Raw genomic sequence first — 17,428 nt, 5'->3', positions numbered from 1 at the left:
CATATTGACACATAAGCCCTTTTAGACTTTGCTGTTTATGGAACCTGTACTATATATTTCAATTATATTCTGCTGTCTAACTTATTTTTTTGGCTTTATTATAAGCATATTTTTCCTGAAAAACATCATCGTATTAATATCAGGGCTAACGAGGGAATGATCTCCTGTCGGAATAAAAACAGGGCTGTTTTTGTTCTCCGCTTTATATGCAAACTGTGTGGTGCTGCCATTGAGATACTGTACAGCACTTTTCTTTTTTTCATTCTAATGGGACTTCCTGTTGTTGCACACCATTAAGCAGCAGATTGCAGCAATGTAAGCCTATAGGTTTCCCCCAGGCTCTACTTTATCACATGATGGATCGAGCCCATAATCGTCTTAGCAATCTTTTGTCTGCAAACACACAATATTTCCCGGCTCTGTTCTTGCAAGGCTGGAAATATATTGTGTGATACTAATCCTTCCACTAATTTTTAAGACAGTGGCGGTTTGAGAAAGAGGAGCTGTTAAAAGGAGTTTTCATCCAGCAATTCTAAATTGATGATGAAACCCTCTCTGGTTAACATGTGGTCTGAATGACCCAGTTCTTTGGTCTCATGCTTGCTGTTCTGCGTTGTGGGTTGTGGAGTTATGGCTGGGGGGTAAATCATTTACCATTTGGGAAATGTCATGATAACCCAAATGCTATTTTTGCTGCAACAAACATAACTCTTGTGTCTCGTGCTCATTTTTATGAAAGAAGGAGTAATATAACTGGTGTGTATTAATATATTTTTGTTTGACTTTTGAAAGAGAGTTTGTGAAAATGTCTTCATATTCGATAGCAATTAAAACGCATGTTCAGCTTTATGCATTTACCTTATCATTTATGAGACTGATTTGTTATGTTTTGCACAAAACCTTGTCAGTTAGACAAATATGCCAGTATTTGTTTAAAGGATCTTAATCCAACAAAATATCTATCACGATATATGCTGATATAAAAAAGTGTGCAGTATGCTTGCTAACCTCTGGTACAAAGGTCATAACTCCTCCTTTTGTCTCTTGGTTTTCAGGTACATCCCTAGACGTGTTACGATATAAAACTGGATAGCCATACAGCAGTTATTTTCTTTATGTTTAAAGTGTAACAGGCCAGGTAAATGTTCCTACATTGTCATTGGTTAACATTTGCTTGTCTGTGCTGCTTTTGTTAAAGAATGTAGCACTGTTTTCCGTTATTCAAGTCCTTTTCTGTTATTAGTTAACTAATGTTTGCAGAGAGGGCAAAAAGGACATTGACCACATACAATCTGTGTTGTGGCTTTTCTTTCTCTTTTGGAGAAACTGCTCTATGGTCATTCATTCTCCCAGTAGTCTTCAGTGGTACCTGTCTGTTTGATACTTATACTCTGGATTGAGGATCTGACAGCCACAGCCAAAAAGGTAATCTGTTTCTACTTTTCTGGAAATCCATAGGTCATAAACCAAAGGGAAAACATCTATATCTATCTGAATTATCTTAATATGCAGTTAGATTTCTGATTTAATAGTCTGTTCTATTTTTGTGAAAGAACAGTTTAAGTTTTTGGACATGTTGATCACTGAGTAGCAACAAGTGACTGTGTTGAAAGAAATAACAGAAGTCTAAAAACATAATTTCTCTTAAAGCCATGCCCCACAGTTCTTGCAACACTAAACGTTCTTTTTTTGTTCCTTCTGATTAAGGAAGAATTACAATAAGCCGATCTTAGACAAGATTTTGTCTTGGCTGTGTTCAAGATGTTGCCCAGCAAAGTAAATATATTGAAAAATTGTGACGTGAAAGTGTTGTTCATTCAGATGCACTTACTTCAGTCTGTTCTGTATGGGATCTATTAGTATCCCATTAGCACTTGTTTTTTTTTCAATTTCCTGCTGTCTACCCGCAAGAGATAAAGCCACTCAATTGAGCAAATACTTCTTCTGTGATTCAGATGACAGCAATCAATTTTTTATATTGCCACAGTAATATCTAACTCTACTCTGGAATTTCCCTGGGTCAGATTATGTGATCAAACATCCAAAGTCTGTTTAAAGATATCAGTCATTCTGTTAAGCAGTGCGGACATTAAGAATACACTTGGTAATGGTATGGCTCAATAGAATTTCTATGCATGCTAAGTTAGATGATGGGATGTAACTTGCAACATAGGTGAACGACACAAATTTAGCTTTTATAGATAGAAAGGTTGGAAGCTACAGGTGCAGCGCAGATCTTATCATGCAGTTTACAATCTTTGGTGAACTACTTTACTGCCATTGAGTGGTTGCACAGCTGTCTCCCGCTTTTATCACTTACATAGAAATATACAGTTTTATTGAAGCATGAAGGACAGAAATTGTGCTTCTGTCACAATAAATACAAGCACATGACATGGTTTCCCTTGTATGCATCACCCACTGATCCAATGTACCTTTAAGCTCCTGGAGTGGACTTAAGTAGGAGTCTGACTACACTCGAAGATGAAGTGCCAATTCCAGTGATGGACTTGATGGTGGCACTGAAGGTGCCACTAGCAGCATGAAGGATATGCCATACGGCACGAAGGATATCATTTTATATATATAACCTGCATGTCTTTGGACTGTGTGAGGAAGCCGGAGAACCCGGAGAGAACACGGGGAACATGCAAACTCCACACAGAAGGTTGCCTAGCCTGGGAATTGAACCCGGGACCCTCTTGCTGTGAGGCGACAGTGCTAACCACTACACCACCGTGCAGCCCCTCTTTACCGGTTGACAAACAAATAACAGTACATTTCAGCTCCTTATATTGCCTGTTTTCTGCAGTTACTGATCATTCCCTCGTAAGTGTGATGTAAATGAAAGATCTGTGGCCCAAAGGCCATGAAGTGCTGCCAACTCAACAGGCATCCCACGCCAGCTTACAAAAATTGTGTGTGTGCGCATATCTTGGTGAATGCTTTTGAATGTCTTTTATTCTCACGGCTCCTCCTAATCTCCTGACCCCAAATGGAGAACAGTGGGCGAGCAGATTGTATTTCCTGCTTGATTCAATATTAATAGATCGGCATGCTACTCTGCAGGGTAAAAATGAAAGACTGCATCCCCCTCATCCCTCACCCACCCACCCTCCCTTTACCTTGGCTCTCTGCCCAACAACTGCTTATGTAGGATTCAAGGCCTTGTGAATACCAGGGCACAAAAAAAAAAAAGTAAGATACAAGAGGAAAACTAAATTAGCAGAGTAACCTGAGCAGGAGGGGCACGACTATGGATTTGCTGCCATACAACAATCTGCTGTGAGAAGCCACATGATATTTCCCAACTGGTATTGAGGATGACATACAGGACCCATGTTTATTAAGTTTCTTATCAGAGTTTAAGTTATGTCCATATTGAAATCAGTACTTGTTTTCTTAGACGCTTGAACTAGCTGATAATGAGAATGTTAATGGAGGGGGGGGCTTCTTTTTCTGCCATTCTTGATGTGAACTAGAGCTGGTGAGACAGACAGAAGGGGAAACAGGCAGTCAGACCGGCCGTTTTGTGCTTAACGTTACAGATCCAGAACACTTTCACGGATTTCATCAGGATGGCTTGGAGAGGAGGGAGAACACGGTCGTTTTATCAATCAATCATTTGAAGAATTTGGTGATAACCAGGTATTAAGGTATGTATGTGTTATCACAATATCATTTTGGTTAATCTGTCTGAAACTTAAACTGTTGTCTCTGTTGTTGGGATCATGTTTGAAACATCTATCCCATGGCATTTGAAGTGTAAGACGTATGCAGTGAGGGAGTTTTGTGCTTTCACAACCCTGACAGTGGCTGTTGGTACGTGAGTGATTCTCGTTACTTCATATACATGAAGCGTTTCATTGCTGTCTTCATGTCTGTGGATGCATGCCTGAGCCTGGCTGATAGGTGGTTTTCCAGTAGACATTAGTGTAAATTGCTCCTGTAGGTGTGTGATGCTTTTGCAATCCACTGTGCAATATCATTCTGTCCAGTTATATCAAAGTGTTTTTTTTCTTATTTATTATACATTTACTGCGTGATTACTTATTTATTATACTTACTTTGATCTTCTTTTTCTACTTTTGTCTCTTATCTGTTTTTTTGCACTATCCACTCTGCTGCAAATTCCCCCTTTATGGGACTAATAAAGGATTATCTTATCTTATTTTATCTTATGATCCTTGACTAGGCCTAATACACATTATTATAGACAGTTTGTTATCATATCTACAAAATATTCATTCATCCAATTGATTTTAAATTGTTAATGGGAACAGTGTCCAAACCCATCCTACTTTGAACCTCTACTCATTGATACTTTAAGATAGAAACACCATTAAAACCTTTAATGGTTGACTACCTTTGGTTCCTCATTAACTTAGTTTCTCTCTTTTTTTTTTATTATAAATTCCTGTGTACGTTTTATGCGTTTCTTTCTTTGCAGTCAGTTTTCACGAGTGTTTCTGTTTGACCCCCTGGGTTCTCTCACTTCATGATGGCCGAAACCATAGAAACCACCTCATTGGATACAAGTAATCTATTTACACTCAACAAGAGTCCAAATTACAACTTGTGACAAACAATTTATGGCTTAAGTGGATGTGAACTGTATCATCCCGGAAGGTATCAGAATGATTCAAGGAGGAAAGTGGCATACACTTGTGTAAGTAATGATTATCTGTAGTCCTCTAGGGCATAATTAAAGCTGAACACTTGACAAACTGAAAAGCAGCAAACTTGATGGTGGTGTGTTCTATATTTAGACTATATACCAACTGACAAAACTATTATAGTCTGTTGGATACTGACTGGCCTTATTTAAACCACTAATAAATTAGGTCTTTGGATTTAAAAATAACTCAACCATCACTACAGAATGAAAGTAAGCCCCTCACCTGTACAGCCAATCAATAAATGGTGCTGAAGGAGCACATACCATTATAGTTCATCGAGGTCGACACATAACTGCAGCTCTACTATTGCTGCTGAGCATGGACTCTGACGGCTGGGTGGAGGGTCGACGTGTCTGCAATAAATACACAGGCAACCCCAGCTACAGCGCGGTGTTTAGCAGCTGACGTGCAGAGAGGGCGCACCACGTGTAGGACCAGATGAAAAGGTGCATTCATGTAAACTCTGTTAAACCAGGAGGGAGGGGGGAGACATAGAAAAACACGGAGATACCCCATGTGACTGGCTGAAAAACTGTGTTGCTGTAGATCAGAAAGCTGCGGCTGCTGCCGCCGCTGATAATGACCTTGTTGATGGAGGGGGTGCTTATCTTTCTGCCTGTCTTGATGTGAACTAGAGCTGGGGAGACAGACAGAAGGGAGACAGACAGTCAGACCGGCCGTGTTAACGTTACAGACCCGTTCACCAGGATGGCGTGGAGAGGAGGGAGGACACGGTCGTTGTATCGACCACCCTGTTATTTACACTGAGACGGATATCGTTTCTGCTCCGGGGACTCGGGAAGAAAAGAAAAGGTAATGTCTACGATACACCACTCACTCGGCAATGACAACGAGCCGCTGCTACGCCGCCTTTTAGTCGACATGATGGTGCTGGGTGGTGTTGGCAAACCGGTGGTACATGATCCTAACCTCCGCCGGGTTACCTCCGCGTTGTTCTCCTGTCAGGTCACGGTGCTCCTCATCCTACGTGTGAGGACCGTCTAGGCCACGGGTATCGCTTGCAGTCGTACCCAAGCTCGCATCCGCCGCAACGCTTCCCCACCAGAGGTGTCCCTACGCCGCGGGCCTGCCGACCGGATCAAGGCGAATATCCCAACGTCTGCCAACGTAGCGCTGTTAGCATAGCGGCTAAGCTAACGTAACGGTCGGCTGCGTTATGTTCGTTTATCTACGTCCACTCAACGGCTCGTACACATGTAGCGTCCGGTAGCTGTTAATGTCGCATCACGACGTCAGCGGGAGCAGAGTTTACGGTAAAGCCAGAGATAAACGTAAGTAGACCCCGGAGAGGCGGAGGTGACCGAACTTTTAGCGGTGAGCTGCGGGACCTCAAAGTTCCGTTATGTTAGTCCCGTGTAGCTGCTGAACTCCGTTTGCCGTTAACGTTGCTAGCTCGGAGCCGTTGGAGCCGTTGGTTAAACGTGGACGTGGAGAGCCAACCGTCGTCACGGTTTGAAACTCAACGGTGCAAAAGACATGAAAGCCACTGAGCCACTGAAACCACTGATGTGGTGAGTTGAAACCAAACGTTTAAAGCTACTGTGGGGCCATTACATAGGTTTTTCCGCCGCTAAATCACCCTGTTTGCTCTCTTCCCTGACATGAATATGTATATAATATATATATATATATATATATATTGTATTTTACATTTAACGCGTATTGTTTAAATATAGGTTAAGGTTATGTCTCAAGTAGACTTGTTAAACAACAAATGCAATATCTGTAGAAAAGTTGAATGTGTTCTACATGGCTCTATTGTCATTTAATTTGTTGTTTTTTTACAAACTTAGTCAAATGCAATGTTCAATCTGACCGTCCGGCTGTTTGTCTGGTAGCTTATTAACAATATGCAGTAGATTTTAAATGCTGTACATAGTAACGTTTTTTTATTCCTTTTGTATATTTTTATGTTGTACATTGTTGTTGTTGTTGTTGTTGTTGTTACTACTATTATACACTGCTGCTGGCTAGCTGAGAGCTGCCAAACGGAATTTCGTTGTTCACTACAATGACAATAAAAAACCTCTTTATCTCTTTATTAAGTCAACCTATAGAATCAATGGTTGTTAAGTTGCATTTCATGTGTTGGGATCAAGGGAGTATTAAGGAGTTGCATTTCAACCTGGTGAGTAGCATCTGTCCATTATGAAATACATAATGCATGGTTTTACAGAGGCATTACAGCCTTATCCAAGCTGGACTCAGACTCCTCCTTGTACTAAAGCTTTACAGTTTCTCATTTGCACTTGGCTGTTTTACATTCTCATGATGATACTAAAAAGCGGCAGATGGAAATTGATAAATATTTTGATGTGACATCTGAGAAATTCTGCACTGCATGTTGGGTTTCAACAGGGCCTATTTTTTTTATGAAACATCTGGGATTGCAAGCCGTTACACAGACCACTTAAGCTAATTAGCAGAGATTGTTGAAAAAAACACAGGCCAGGCCACACTGACACAGTGACTAATGGGTGTTCTTGTCAGCTGTCAGGTGACACGAAGACTGGACATGATTCACACATTAATTGAATGGAGCAGAAGTTATGTATCTCCGTAAACTGAACGAACCAGCAATGCTAGGAGAGTATTGACCCCTTTTACCTTGAAACTGTCATGCTGTCTTCAGCGCTGAGAGAGGGGTTTCCTGTAAACTGCTAGTTACATTACTGTTTTGGAGACGGCCATTTTAAACGGATGTGTGGACAACTGATAAGTAGCAGTGTGTACTCCCCATCACCACTCACTCTCGTGACACCAAAACCACCATAAGAACTTTCTGAGTCTCCTTTCTGAAGCTTCTACAGTTGATCAAGTTTCCAAAACAAATGAGACGGCTAATGTTATTTCTTCTTCCTTTTTTTGTTGATTGCCTCCCTCTGTATGCAATTAAATATTACAATATACCCACAAGAAGAGATTTCAGTTTCAACCTGTTCTGAGTTGGGCCACAAAATGAAGACTCCACCTTCTCCCTCTTGCCACACTCTGTGACTGTGTGTTTGTGTGTTTTCTCTCACTGTATTTAATCGCCTTGTCAGTGTTTTCTTGCTGCTGACAGATGAGTTTCTCTTTTGTGATGTATAAATACAATGTGCCTGTACCCTCTCGTCATTTCAGGTGATGACCTGGATGGTGCCATGTGAATGACTGAAGACCATGAAGCCCACACACAAGCTGCTGTTCGTCCTGTGCCCCATGCTGGTCCTAGGCTTTATTTACTACTCCTCTGGGAAGCTACATCTACACGTATGGGGCCAGAAGCCTCGTAAGTTACATCACCAGTCTGACTGTTTGTAACATTGATTCATCACCTGATCATCCATCTGTCATAATTCTTTTGAAACCTACACATTATTGCGCAAATGTGTCTGTGTTTTGCCTCTGTGCTGACTGCCAAGTAACCGTTCCTCTATCTGTTTTGGTTTTATTCTGCAGTCTCTTTGCTGAACCGCTAGTATGTCAAGCTGTGTGTTGGTGTCTCCAAACCTATATATCTGTCTCCGAAATCAAATTAGGTTTTTATTCACTTCACCAGAGCGCTGGATGTGCTGAGGAGAGCTTAATCAGATTTTCTTGTACAGCCAGTGTTAGTTGCTCCATATCCGCCACTGAAAACCAGGCCATGCAGGTTGTCTCATAAATGGAAAGCTATTGACAGCTCTCTACCTTGACTTCAGTAAGAATACCTCTGCGTTAACCAAACAGATGAAAGCCTTTTCTTACTCTGTTTTAGGCAGCATACTCATTTTCCTGTCTATTCTGGTAGATCAGAGGAAATAGCATTTTGAGATCTACACACTTGGATGATGAAACCATAACACACAAAACTGAATATGCGGTTTTGCAATACCCTTCATACTGTACTGAGACGGCACGTCTTCCACTTCCTACTCAAAAGTTCAACATTTGAGCTGGGAGCGTTTGAATTCTCTCAACAAGGCTGGCGTCACACAGCTGCTTAACTTTAAATGAGAATATTAAATACAGTTGCTTTAAAAATAGTCATGATATATTTGGGTGTTGGTTATGAGTCAGTGGGACTTCCTTGTAATGTTGTATATCCCGACAACAGCGGATGGACCTGGATTTTTGGATACTGTTACTATTTGGCTCACAAGAATATAGGAATTATTGATGATATAGATATTTCTTTAGCATTTATATATTTGATCAAAGTGATGATGATGGGGGGTGGGATGTCACACTGTGCCGGTGCTCTGAAGCAGCTGTTAATATCCAGCAGAGGGGGCCAGAAGATTTCTCGAAAGATGTTGAAACTTTCTTGCCTGTGTCTCCGACAGAGAATATTTTCTTGGAAAACATTCTCAGGGGGCAGCTTTTGACACAGAAAACACAAATATCGCTGTTTTGAATTTTGTTTTGATTAAGAGCATAGCTAGAGGGACAGCATTCTATAGTGTAAAACTTGCAGATTTTTTTATTTTTTTATCCCCCCTGTGTTGTGTCATTGATATCTTCACACTGGCTGTAATGCCTAATTCAGCTATAGAACTGGAGTTCAGGGGTGTAAGAAAATATTGATACTCTTGAGTATTGCCATATTCTTGTTTTTGATTTTTAATGAATGCTTTACATGCAAAGATTTGTGGCAGACGGTGGCCAAGATTTCACAAGCTCAGTATCAGTGTCACGCTCAGATACTCAGATTACTTCATTATACTATGGCGGTTTTTCTCAAAATCAGCATCTCGATATATTTAATTGTAACCCCTGTATCATGGTACCTATGGTATCGCAAGATTCTTGCCAATTTACAGCCCTACTGGAGTTGGAAGTGTTTTTGCGTAATCCTAGCCATAACCAGTTTGGATTAGCCTGACATAGCAGTGTGCCCATTCCTGTCAGGTCCACTGCTTTCCCAACTCGTGTCTGTGTGCTAAATATAAAGTAATGTGCAATACTGATATTTGGTAAAAGGATTATGTTTGTGGTCGGCAATATGATGACTCAGGATGGCATTTTGAAACCATGGCTGCTGCGCTGGTGTGGGCTTAATGGCTCATCAGTTCAAACCACTCTTTGCTTAGGGCCAAATATCAGCAGCTTATTGTCATTGGATATATTTGTCATGAGCTCCATTTAGACATGTATTTCACACCTAGACATGGCGATGTCATGTTTTGAAAATAATTATTTCCACATTGAAGTTACTCTAACAATTTGCCTACATGGGGCAATAGTATTAAATAAAAACATTTCCTTGACTCAAATTTGATGATACCGTCTAAATATCTGAATATACACGGTAAATCAAGAAATTGATAAGAAAATGTATTGATGCTTAAACAGCTGATGGACGTCTGAAGCAGTCACGCCAAGTAGATAAACATTATACTGCTAAATGACTGATCTCTGTGAGAAAACTGAGAATTCTCTTCTTCCTAGGTGTCATTACTTTTCTTTCATCTCATCACTGTTCTCCAGCATTGCTTCCATTGTGGGAATAAATAAGACCTCAAATGTCCCTTGTCTCATGTGCCAGTGGTACAAGCATTGATTTTCTACCTGTACAAGTATTCTGGTACGTTTGAATATGGAGCTCTACCATATCATTACTATTTAACACTGTTTTGGAGCCTTGAAACAGCTGTTAAAATCAGGTTCTCCACACACGACAATTTAGTTTCTTGCCATGCCTCCTGTTATTTTAACTGACCCATCCCTGTTCTAGCAGGCTCACAGTCAGAGGCTCTTGTGCAATCCAAGGTGCATGCATTTTTGTAAACCTCTGTATTTCAAACTGTCTGTATTATTGAACGTGATCTGCACTTCTACCCTTTTACAGAATGTGTTGTACTGTTGCAGTCTGTCTACATTGTGGTTGCCGTACCATTGCCATGACATAAATTAGTCCCTGTAAGTTGTACTATATACTGTTATTATATAGTTAATACTTTCTCTGTTTTCCCACATAGCTGGGTCTGCTAAACTAAACATTTGTCTTCGATATAAAATACTCTTTTTCGTGTGTTGCATCACTGACCGTACGCCTGAGCAGCAGATGACCTTGGCTGTGGTCCATTTCAAAGGGATTTCTCAAGCTGGGAACAAGGTCTCTGTTTAACAAGGCTCTTGTTGTCTGTTGTGAAACTTTCCATTTTGTCAAAATTTTGTCTAAACATCTATACTCCAAAGCAGTGAAGAGAAATGCTTTCAACCTTGTATCGTCTCCTGCATGGGATTACCGATGGAGTCAGTTTATTTTAATAACTGCGTGACACCCTTTGATGAGAGGAGAGCGAAAAGAATGAAGCTTATATTTTTTTACTGACTTGCAGTTCAATAGCACAAAGCTAAAAGAGAGGAGCTTTGATTGCAGCGGGAAATATTGGCTCTCTGCCTTACTGTGGTGCCAGATGTTTGGCTGTAAGACGGTCAAAGGACAGAGAGAAGCATGTGGATGGTCTCTCCTGCCCTCTGCCCTGGTCAGCTAAGCTATGCGGTCTCACTGAGAGGATCAAATCTGGATGATCCCTCTGCCTCATTCATGAATTGTAGACTCAGTCACAGACAAATTTAACATATAGAGTTAGTATTAAGTAATTTTAATCATAAGTATTATTGTTTAACTGTTCTTGGTGTTTTCTTATTTAAGTTTGATTTTTTAATATATATATTTAGATAGCTTTTTCAGCTTTTTAATTAAATTCTTATTTGTTGTTCAGTTTTTTTTGTTTGTTTGCATATGAATTGGATCACACTGTAGGCACCTGTGGTTATATATAGGAGTAGGCAAGTACAGGACCAGCATGCACCGGTGTATGTCCATGTTTTGTTTTTTTACCAGAACAGGAGAGGCAGCGATAGGATTTCCTTGTTTATTTTTCAAAATAAATCATGAGGAAAACGGAATCGTGTAAGCACAACGCATTCTTTTGCCTGTGTAAACAATAAACCAATGATGCGTCAGTGGCCCTTTTGATTTAAGCTTGCTTTTGATTTTTCGGAAAAATGACCAGTACAACCTGCTCATCATAGACATCTAATGTATGCTTATTCATTTTTGTCTTCTTGCAGCAGAAAACACATGTTTGAGGTGCAATGTGATGTTAGATCCATGCAATGGCAAGCTGGCGTCCTATAAAAAAATGTGTTTGTGGTGCTTGCCACAGTGGGCAGTGACTGGAGCTGGGTTTAACCAGCTGCTGTATGCAGATCCACCTGATGGCCAGCACAGTCAGTGGGTTTGGGCCCTGTCTTTTTCTTCTTCTTTAGCCCTTGTGTTGTGATATATCCAGCGTTGTTAACGTAATGATGCCTGTAGCCACTGATTAGATTAGTGCTGTATTCCTGTTTCCTGTATTATTATTATTATTATTATTATTATCTGTTTTTTAGCCAGTGGACAGGCAGCATTTCCTTTTGGCTATTTGTTTTAGGCCATCTTTTTCCTCCTTGGGATGTCAATTTCAGGGCAGGTTAATGTGACTGTTGTCAGCTGGAGTGATGGGTGGTCCCTTTTCAGCTAACCTCTGTTCTTTTACCTTTTTAGAGACTTCTTTTTTCTATCCAATGTAGCCAGCTTCTAAATTGTACATTGTTGGGTTGGGAACCGGAGGGTCGCAGGCTCAAGTTCGGAGCCAATCAGGAGTGTGGACTGGGAGCTGCAGAGGTGCTAGTTGGCCCCCTGGGCACCGGAGACACCAGACCCCCAAAATATTTCCTGGGCAGCTGTAACGTAGCTGCCCACTTCTGTACCAGGATGGGTAAACTGCAGTAGCTCAATTTTACAGTGTGCTGTGTACAAAACAATGTGTGCCAGTAAAAGTTGATTACCATTGGGTAAAAATGGTTCACTGGTTATCACATGACCTGAGTATGGTATTTTGGTAACAGGATAACAGGTTTTTGTGTTTTGGAAATACACAGGCAGTATATGGGCAGTATACTGTGGTATAATGACCTTTTGCTAGGAAGATTGCATCAAACTATTTTCAAGGTCAACAATGAACTTTAAGCAAAACAACTTTTTAACCAACCAATTTTTTGCTGTTTTCCCACATTGTTTTGTTTTGATTGCAGTGTGGATGGAGAACTAAAATAGTTGAAAATTTGTTTTTATATGTAAATTAGGTTTTCAGATTTCTTATTACGTAATGTGGACATGGCTAATGTCTAGCCTGTTGGATAACACAATAACACTTTTCCAAGAGTGCTCCAAATTGATTGACCAACACCATCAAAGTGTGGTGTGGTGTAAAATGCAGTTGCAGCACACTTCCTTTTGAATTCAGAGCTTCCCTACAGTGCAGTTACAGGGTGTTAAATCCCACTCAAAATGAACACCTGCAGGATGTGAAACGAATGTGTTCCACCAGCCAAGCTGCTCACATTTATGCCGAGAAGCCGCAACTTCCAACCCTCTTGATTTTACCACTAAACTGCTTTTCTAAAATAAAACACTGCATCAGTTCAGAATTTTTTTTAATTTTATTTTGATAATCTGTGTTTGCCTTTTAAAAAAACCAAAAACAACAGCAACCGATGCATGATCTTTCCAAGCAGGTTTCCTCTTCCCACTGTCGATGCTTGATTAGCGGTGAGATCAGCAGTTACTCTAAGGAGCGTGCTTTAAGTAGTCCTGACCCAGCTCGGTTTCAACTTTAGGGATCGTCTTGTCTTTTGGTCATCAGTGATACGCCTATACAGTTTGTGCTGGACCAGAATTTGATGCTCACTAATTGAAGAATTTGATCAGCCAGGAGCCTTCACATGGGCAGGCTGTGTTGTCCTTGCAGCCTATTATAAAAGAACAAAGTTCTGTACAACAATGTGAATTTTCAGAATTAGATGCTGTGTTTTTATCACAAGAAGCGCCTTTTGCTCTTGTTCTGTTTTTGAAGAGGAGTTTGTGGTTTTGTTCAGCTTAGTCATTAGAGTTAGGCTGAAACAACATAGTAGCTGTCCTCTGATTGTTTGATAGAAGTAAGAGAGACATTTTCTTAAACCTGTGTGGGTTTTTGTCTGAAGCTAACCCTATTCTTCATTAAATAGTTTTATCTATTTGGTAAAACGAGTTATAATTATTAATCTTAAAGGTGACGTAGACTTGAAATGTGCAGCAGTTGTCAAAATCTTCTAGCAAAACAAACTCGGCTTTAAGTACGTTCAGAGCAAGTCACAGTCACTGCTGTCTCTTACCGTGGAACTGTAATAAAACAGGCTTGGGTAATAGGTAATTATTGTAAATCCCTAAACATTAATACTGCATTGTTACTATACTCTGTGCAGGAGCAGCATTAACATGTTGTTGTTGTTATTGTTTCTTTCTGTCTCTGTGTCTGCCTTTTGTGTGCATCTGTTTATGTGCGTAGCCACGGTCTGTGTTTTGCTGACGCTCGCTGATGTTAAGCATATTTTTTTTTAAATAATCTGAGTACTTTGGTTCTTGGTTATGAGTTGCTCCCACAGCTCTACAGTGATGTTCTTTGTACAGTATCTTAACCCCCTTTTGTTTTCAGAGAGTGATGCAGAAGAGACAACTGTTGTCCTGACTAAAGGGGCTGAAGGGAAAAGAATCACAGGTAGAGGCACTGAGACTCCGCCCATTTATACGGGGTGACCGTCACACTGTTGTCAGCCGGGTGATTTTACACTGGGGTGTTCTTTTTTTATTTTTTTTATGGAATATATATCTCTGCTAACTCAACAATGACATTTTTCCATTCTGACCACTTTCATCAACCTATCATCATTTTCTTATGTTTTACTACCAATAATTTTTTGTGTTCATTCACTCATTCAGTTGTTGAAGGCAAATGTCAATATATTACTGCCATGATAACCTCAATCACAATGGGGGCTTTCTGCAGTTAATTTTCCACCTCATTGGGCTTTCCGCCTTTGACTACAGATTGCGACTCTGTAGCTTTAATCCCATTAGTTAGAATTATAATTCTTAATTCTCCTCTTCTTAAAATGTCTGACATTTGCAGTTGGCATTGTTTTCAAGCTCAATGCTGCCATAACAGAGTTGCCTCAAAAGGTGCTAACTGACCATTTTGTGTTTCAGAGGTGGAAACGGACATCACCGTGGGACGAATAGTAGGCTCAGGTACATCTGCAGCCCCGCCAACCGAACCCCCTACCCATCCTTTTTGCCTTCCAGCATTTTAAAAAAAAAATAAAAAAATGACGGAACCTTTTAAAACCCTGCAATACTTCAACAGCCACATTTTGGTTGAAAAGTTAGCAATTTTCAAAAAAGTATTCAGCCACCTTTGTCAGCCAGATGTGTTACTGGGAAAAGTAAAGTAAATTCAAGTTGTTGTTGTTGAAATAAATTACAAAATTTAGTACCCATGACAACTGGTGAGGAGTTTAACCTCTGCTCAGTCACCGTCCTTCACATGAAGCTGCAGTGTGATACAACACTGCCCTCTGTTGTCTGGGCTCAGTAACAAATGGTTGGCAAGTGAAGCGGTCTGCAGGAGTTTTTGTACATTATACTGTGAGGTTCCACAGCCCAGCATTCGTCTTACTGGTAGGACCCTGCCACTTTAATTTGTCCCAAGCTGTTTCCTCGACTTGGCCCTTTGGCTGCTTTATGCTTCTCAACAGAAACATAATGCGCACACACGCTCGCTCGCTCGCTCTCTCACTCGCTCATCTCAGCTGCCATGGCAAAGTCCCCATCATCCAGGGCAGTGCTTGGATCCTTCCCTAACCCGCCGTCACGCATTCCCATTGTCCTTTTCTTTATCTTTCTCTTCCAGCTTCTCTGTGAAGACAAGATCTGCAACCACAGGAGTAATACCACGCTCTTCCTACTTTCAACTAAGGCTCATGTTAAACCTAGTCCTTTCTCGTGCAACTCACAGCATTTCACTGACAGGAAATAATATGAATATGACTGTTTTATAGACTCTGCAAGTATCATTCAGATGCGCAAATTACATCACTGAGATTGACATTTTCATTTTTCCATAAGTATTTACCTCTGTGCTTTTTTGTCTTCTACCTCAACGCTTCACCAGGCACCTATAGGCTGCCCATCTGGTTGTCCATAGGTGATCTCTAACTTCTTTTCTAACTTTTATTTTAAACTCAACAGATTGTTTTGGCTGGCTTCTCCCTAACCTTGCTTGTTTGTCACAAATTCTCAATTCTAATGCTTTTATTTTCTTTCACATTCGCCATTTTATTTTCCCTGTAAACAATGCACAGGTTGTTTACAACTACAGCCAATGAGCTGATAGTTGGAAATGATGTACATTGGATGACCAGTACTAATGATCCAACTATACCAAGTTTCCCGATGCCGTGCTTTCTATTTATGCTTTCTAGATCTAGAAATTTCCATCTCTGTTCTTGTTTTTTTTCCAGTGTATGATAAGCAGGGCTTTCTGCTGCAGCTGGACACAAAACTGTGAGTACTAGTCTTTTTCTAGTAAACACTTCTGTCATTTATTGTAACGCATTTAGCAATTCTCCATCATGTACGGCATGGGCTATGTCCAACTTGTTATATTTAGAACAGCTGAATTCCCAGTTAGACTCTGACTCCCATTGGTTTACATTTGTTTTACAGCTTGTTCTAATGAATACTTATTCATACAGGTTTGGGTTGATCAATTTGGATACGTGAAACATGAAAACATAAACCCTACCAATTAATCTCACTTGATTTTTGTTAAATATACACATGACATCTCAATGGGGACCTAACCAAAACCTGGTGACAAATGTACAGATTTAATTGGTGGTCTGAGTTAAGAGATTTGTGTGAGTTTCAATGTAGCTGGTATTTTCCCCTCTATTCCAGAGCGGCTGTGGTTTGTCAGGGTGAGAACATGCTACATTGAGTCATTACGCGGCTGTCATTGTGTCAGCGTGTCTGTTGATATGTGTACAATTCCCTGAATTGGTTTGACATTGGTTTGCTCTAAACTGCCATGATAAGGCCCCTTTCCCTGGCCCTCCCAGTACCATGCAGGCAATAATCATACGCTCCCATCACCAACCCGGCTCTCACAGGCTACGTCTGTCCACACTCTGCACACACACAGTAAGCACTACGTCAGCACACACTTCAAGGAGGTTTTCACATGGGTTCAGTTTATATAATACAGCTCCCTACATTATATCTTCAGGGTCATTAATTACTCCATTAGAGCACATGCGTACGATAGTGCAATTCATCTTAAAGCTAGTAATTCGTTTAGTGACCAGCTGGTAGTCTGATTGAAAATTGGCCCCTAGATTTTATTCCCACTAAATCACTTATCAACTTCAGGCCATTTAAGGCCAAGCTGCAAATGACCAACATTCTAGTATGTTAAAAGGTATTATATTAGTGCAGAAGAGTTTTAAATTTGCACAACAGGCCCCAGCCAACTGCCAAGTCAGATTTCGGCCTCACATGGAGCTAAGACTTGGGCCTCCCTCCCTTCTCTCTGTTTATTTGAACTAGATTCACGGCATTCATCAGGTTATTAATGGACATGCTAGTAATCGGGACGTTCTAGTTTTAGCACTGCCAGCGTGATTATTTGAACAAGGCCCCTTTGCTTTGTCTCGCCACACACAGGTGATCTGCTGAGTTTTTGCCGAGCTCTCCAACTTTCTAAGCACCCCGTTTTTCCCACCTATCTCTCAAGCTCATTGTTTGACAAGCTCAGTTTTTGAGGCTTAGAAATGTGTCAGTGATTATCAGTTATCACAATGTGTTTGATTAATAGCTCCCTCTCTTCTTTAATGTA

General features: G+C 40.5%; 1 protein-coding gene across 7 annotated transcripts in view; it reads left to right on the top strand.

Annotated features, from left to right (window-relative positions):
• The first annotated feature begins 1,187 nt into the window (after nt 1–1,187).
• The window catches only part of st3gal3b (ST3 beta-galactoside alpha-2,3-sialyltransferase 3b), a 42,155-nt gene continuing 25,914 nt past the window's right edge, over nt 1,188–17,428 (top strand). Inside the window, exons 1-6 of one of the 7 annotated variants that reach the window (XM_054623446.1) lie at nt 1,188–1,425; nt 3,549–3,656; nt 7,824–7,971; nt 14,189–14,251; nt 14,740–14,781; nt 16,053–16,095. In XM_054623446.1, the coding sequence (XP_054479421.1) occupies nt 7,863–7,971; nt 14,189–14,251; nt 14,740–14,781; nt 16,053–16,095 (257 nt within the window). In that variant the 5' untranslated portion in view covers nt 1,188–1,425; nt 3,549–3,656; nt 7,824–7,862. Of the gene's footprint in view, nt 1,426–3,176; nt 3,657–4,855; nt 5,493–5,523; nt 6,212–7,823; nt 7,972–14,188; nt 14,252–14,739; nt 14,782–16,052; nt 16,096–17,428 lie in introns of those variants that run through there. The other 6 variants (XM_054623443.1, XM_054623448.1, XM_054623445.1 and 3 more) reach the window with 6 other exon arrangements.

The sequence above is a fragment of the Anoplopoma fimbria genome, chromosome 3 (genome assembly GCF_027596085.1).
Source record: "Anoplopoma fimbria isolate UVic2021 breed Golden Eagle Sablefish chromosome 3, Afim_UVic_2022, whole genome shotgun sequence".
In the NCBI taxonomy this organism is placed as follows: Eukaryota; Metazoa; Chordata; class Actinopteri; order Perciformes; family Anoplopomatidae; genus Anoplopoma; species Anoplopoma fimbria.
This window is presented reverse-complemented; position numbering and strand designations above follow the sequence as displayed.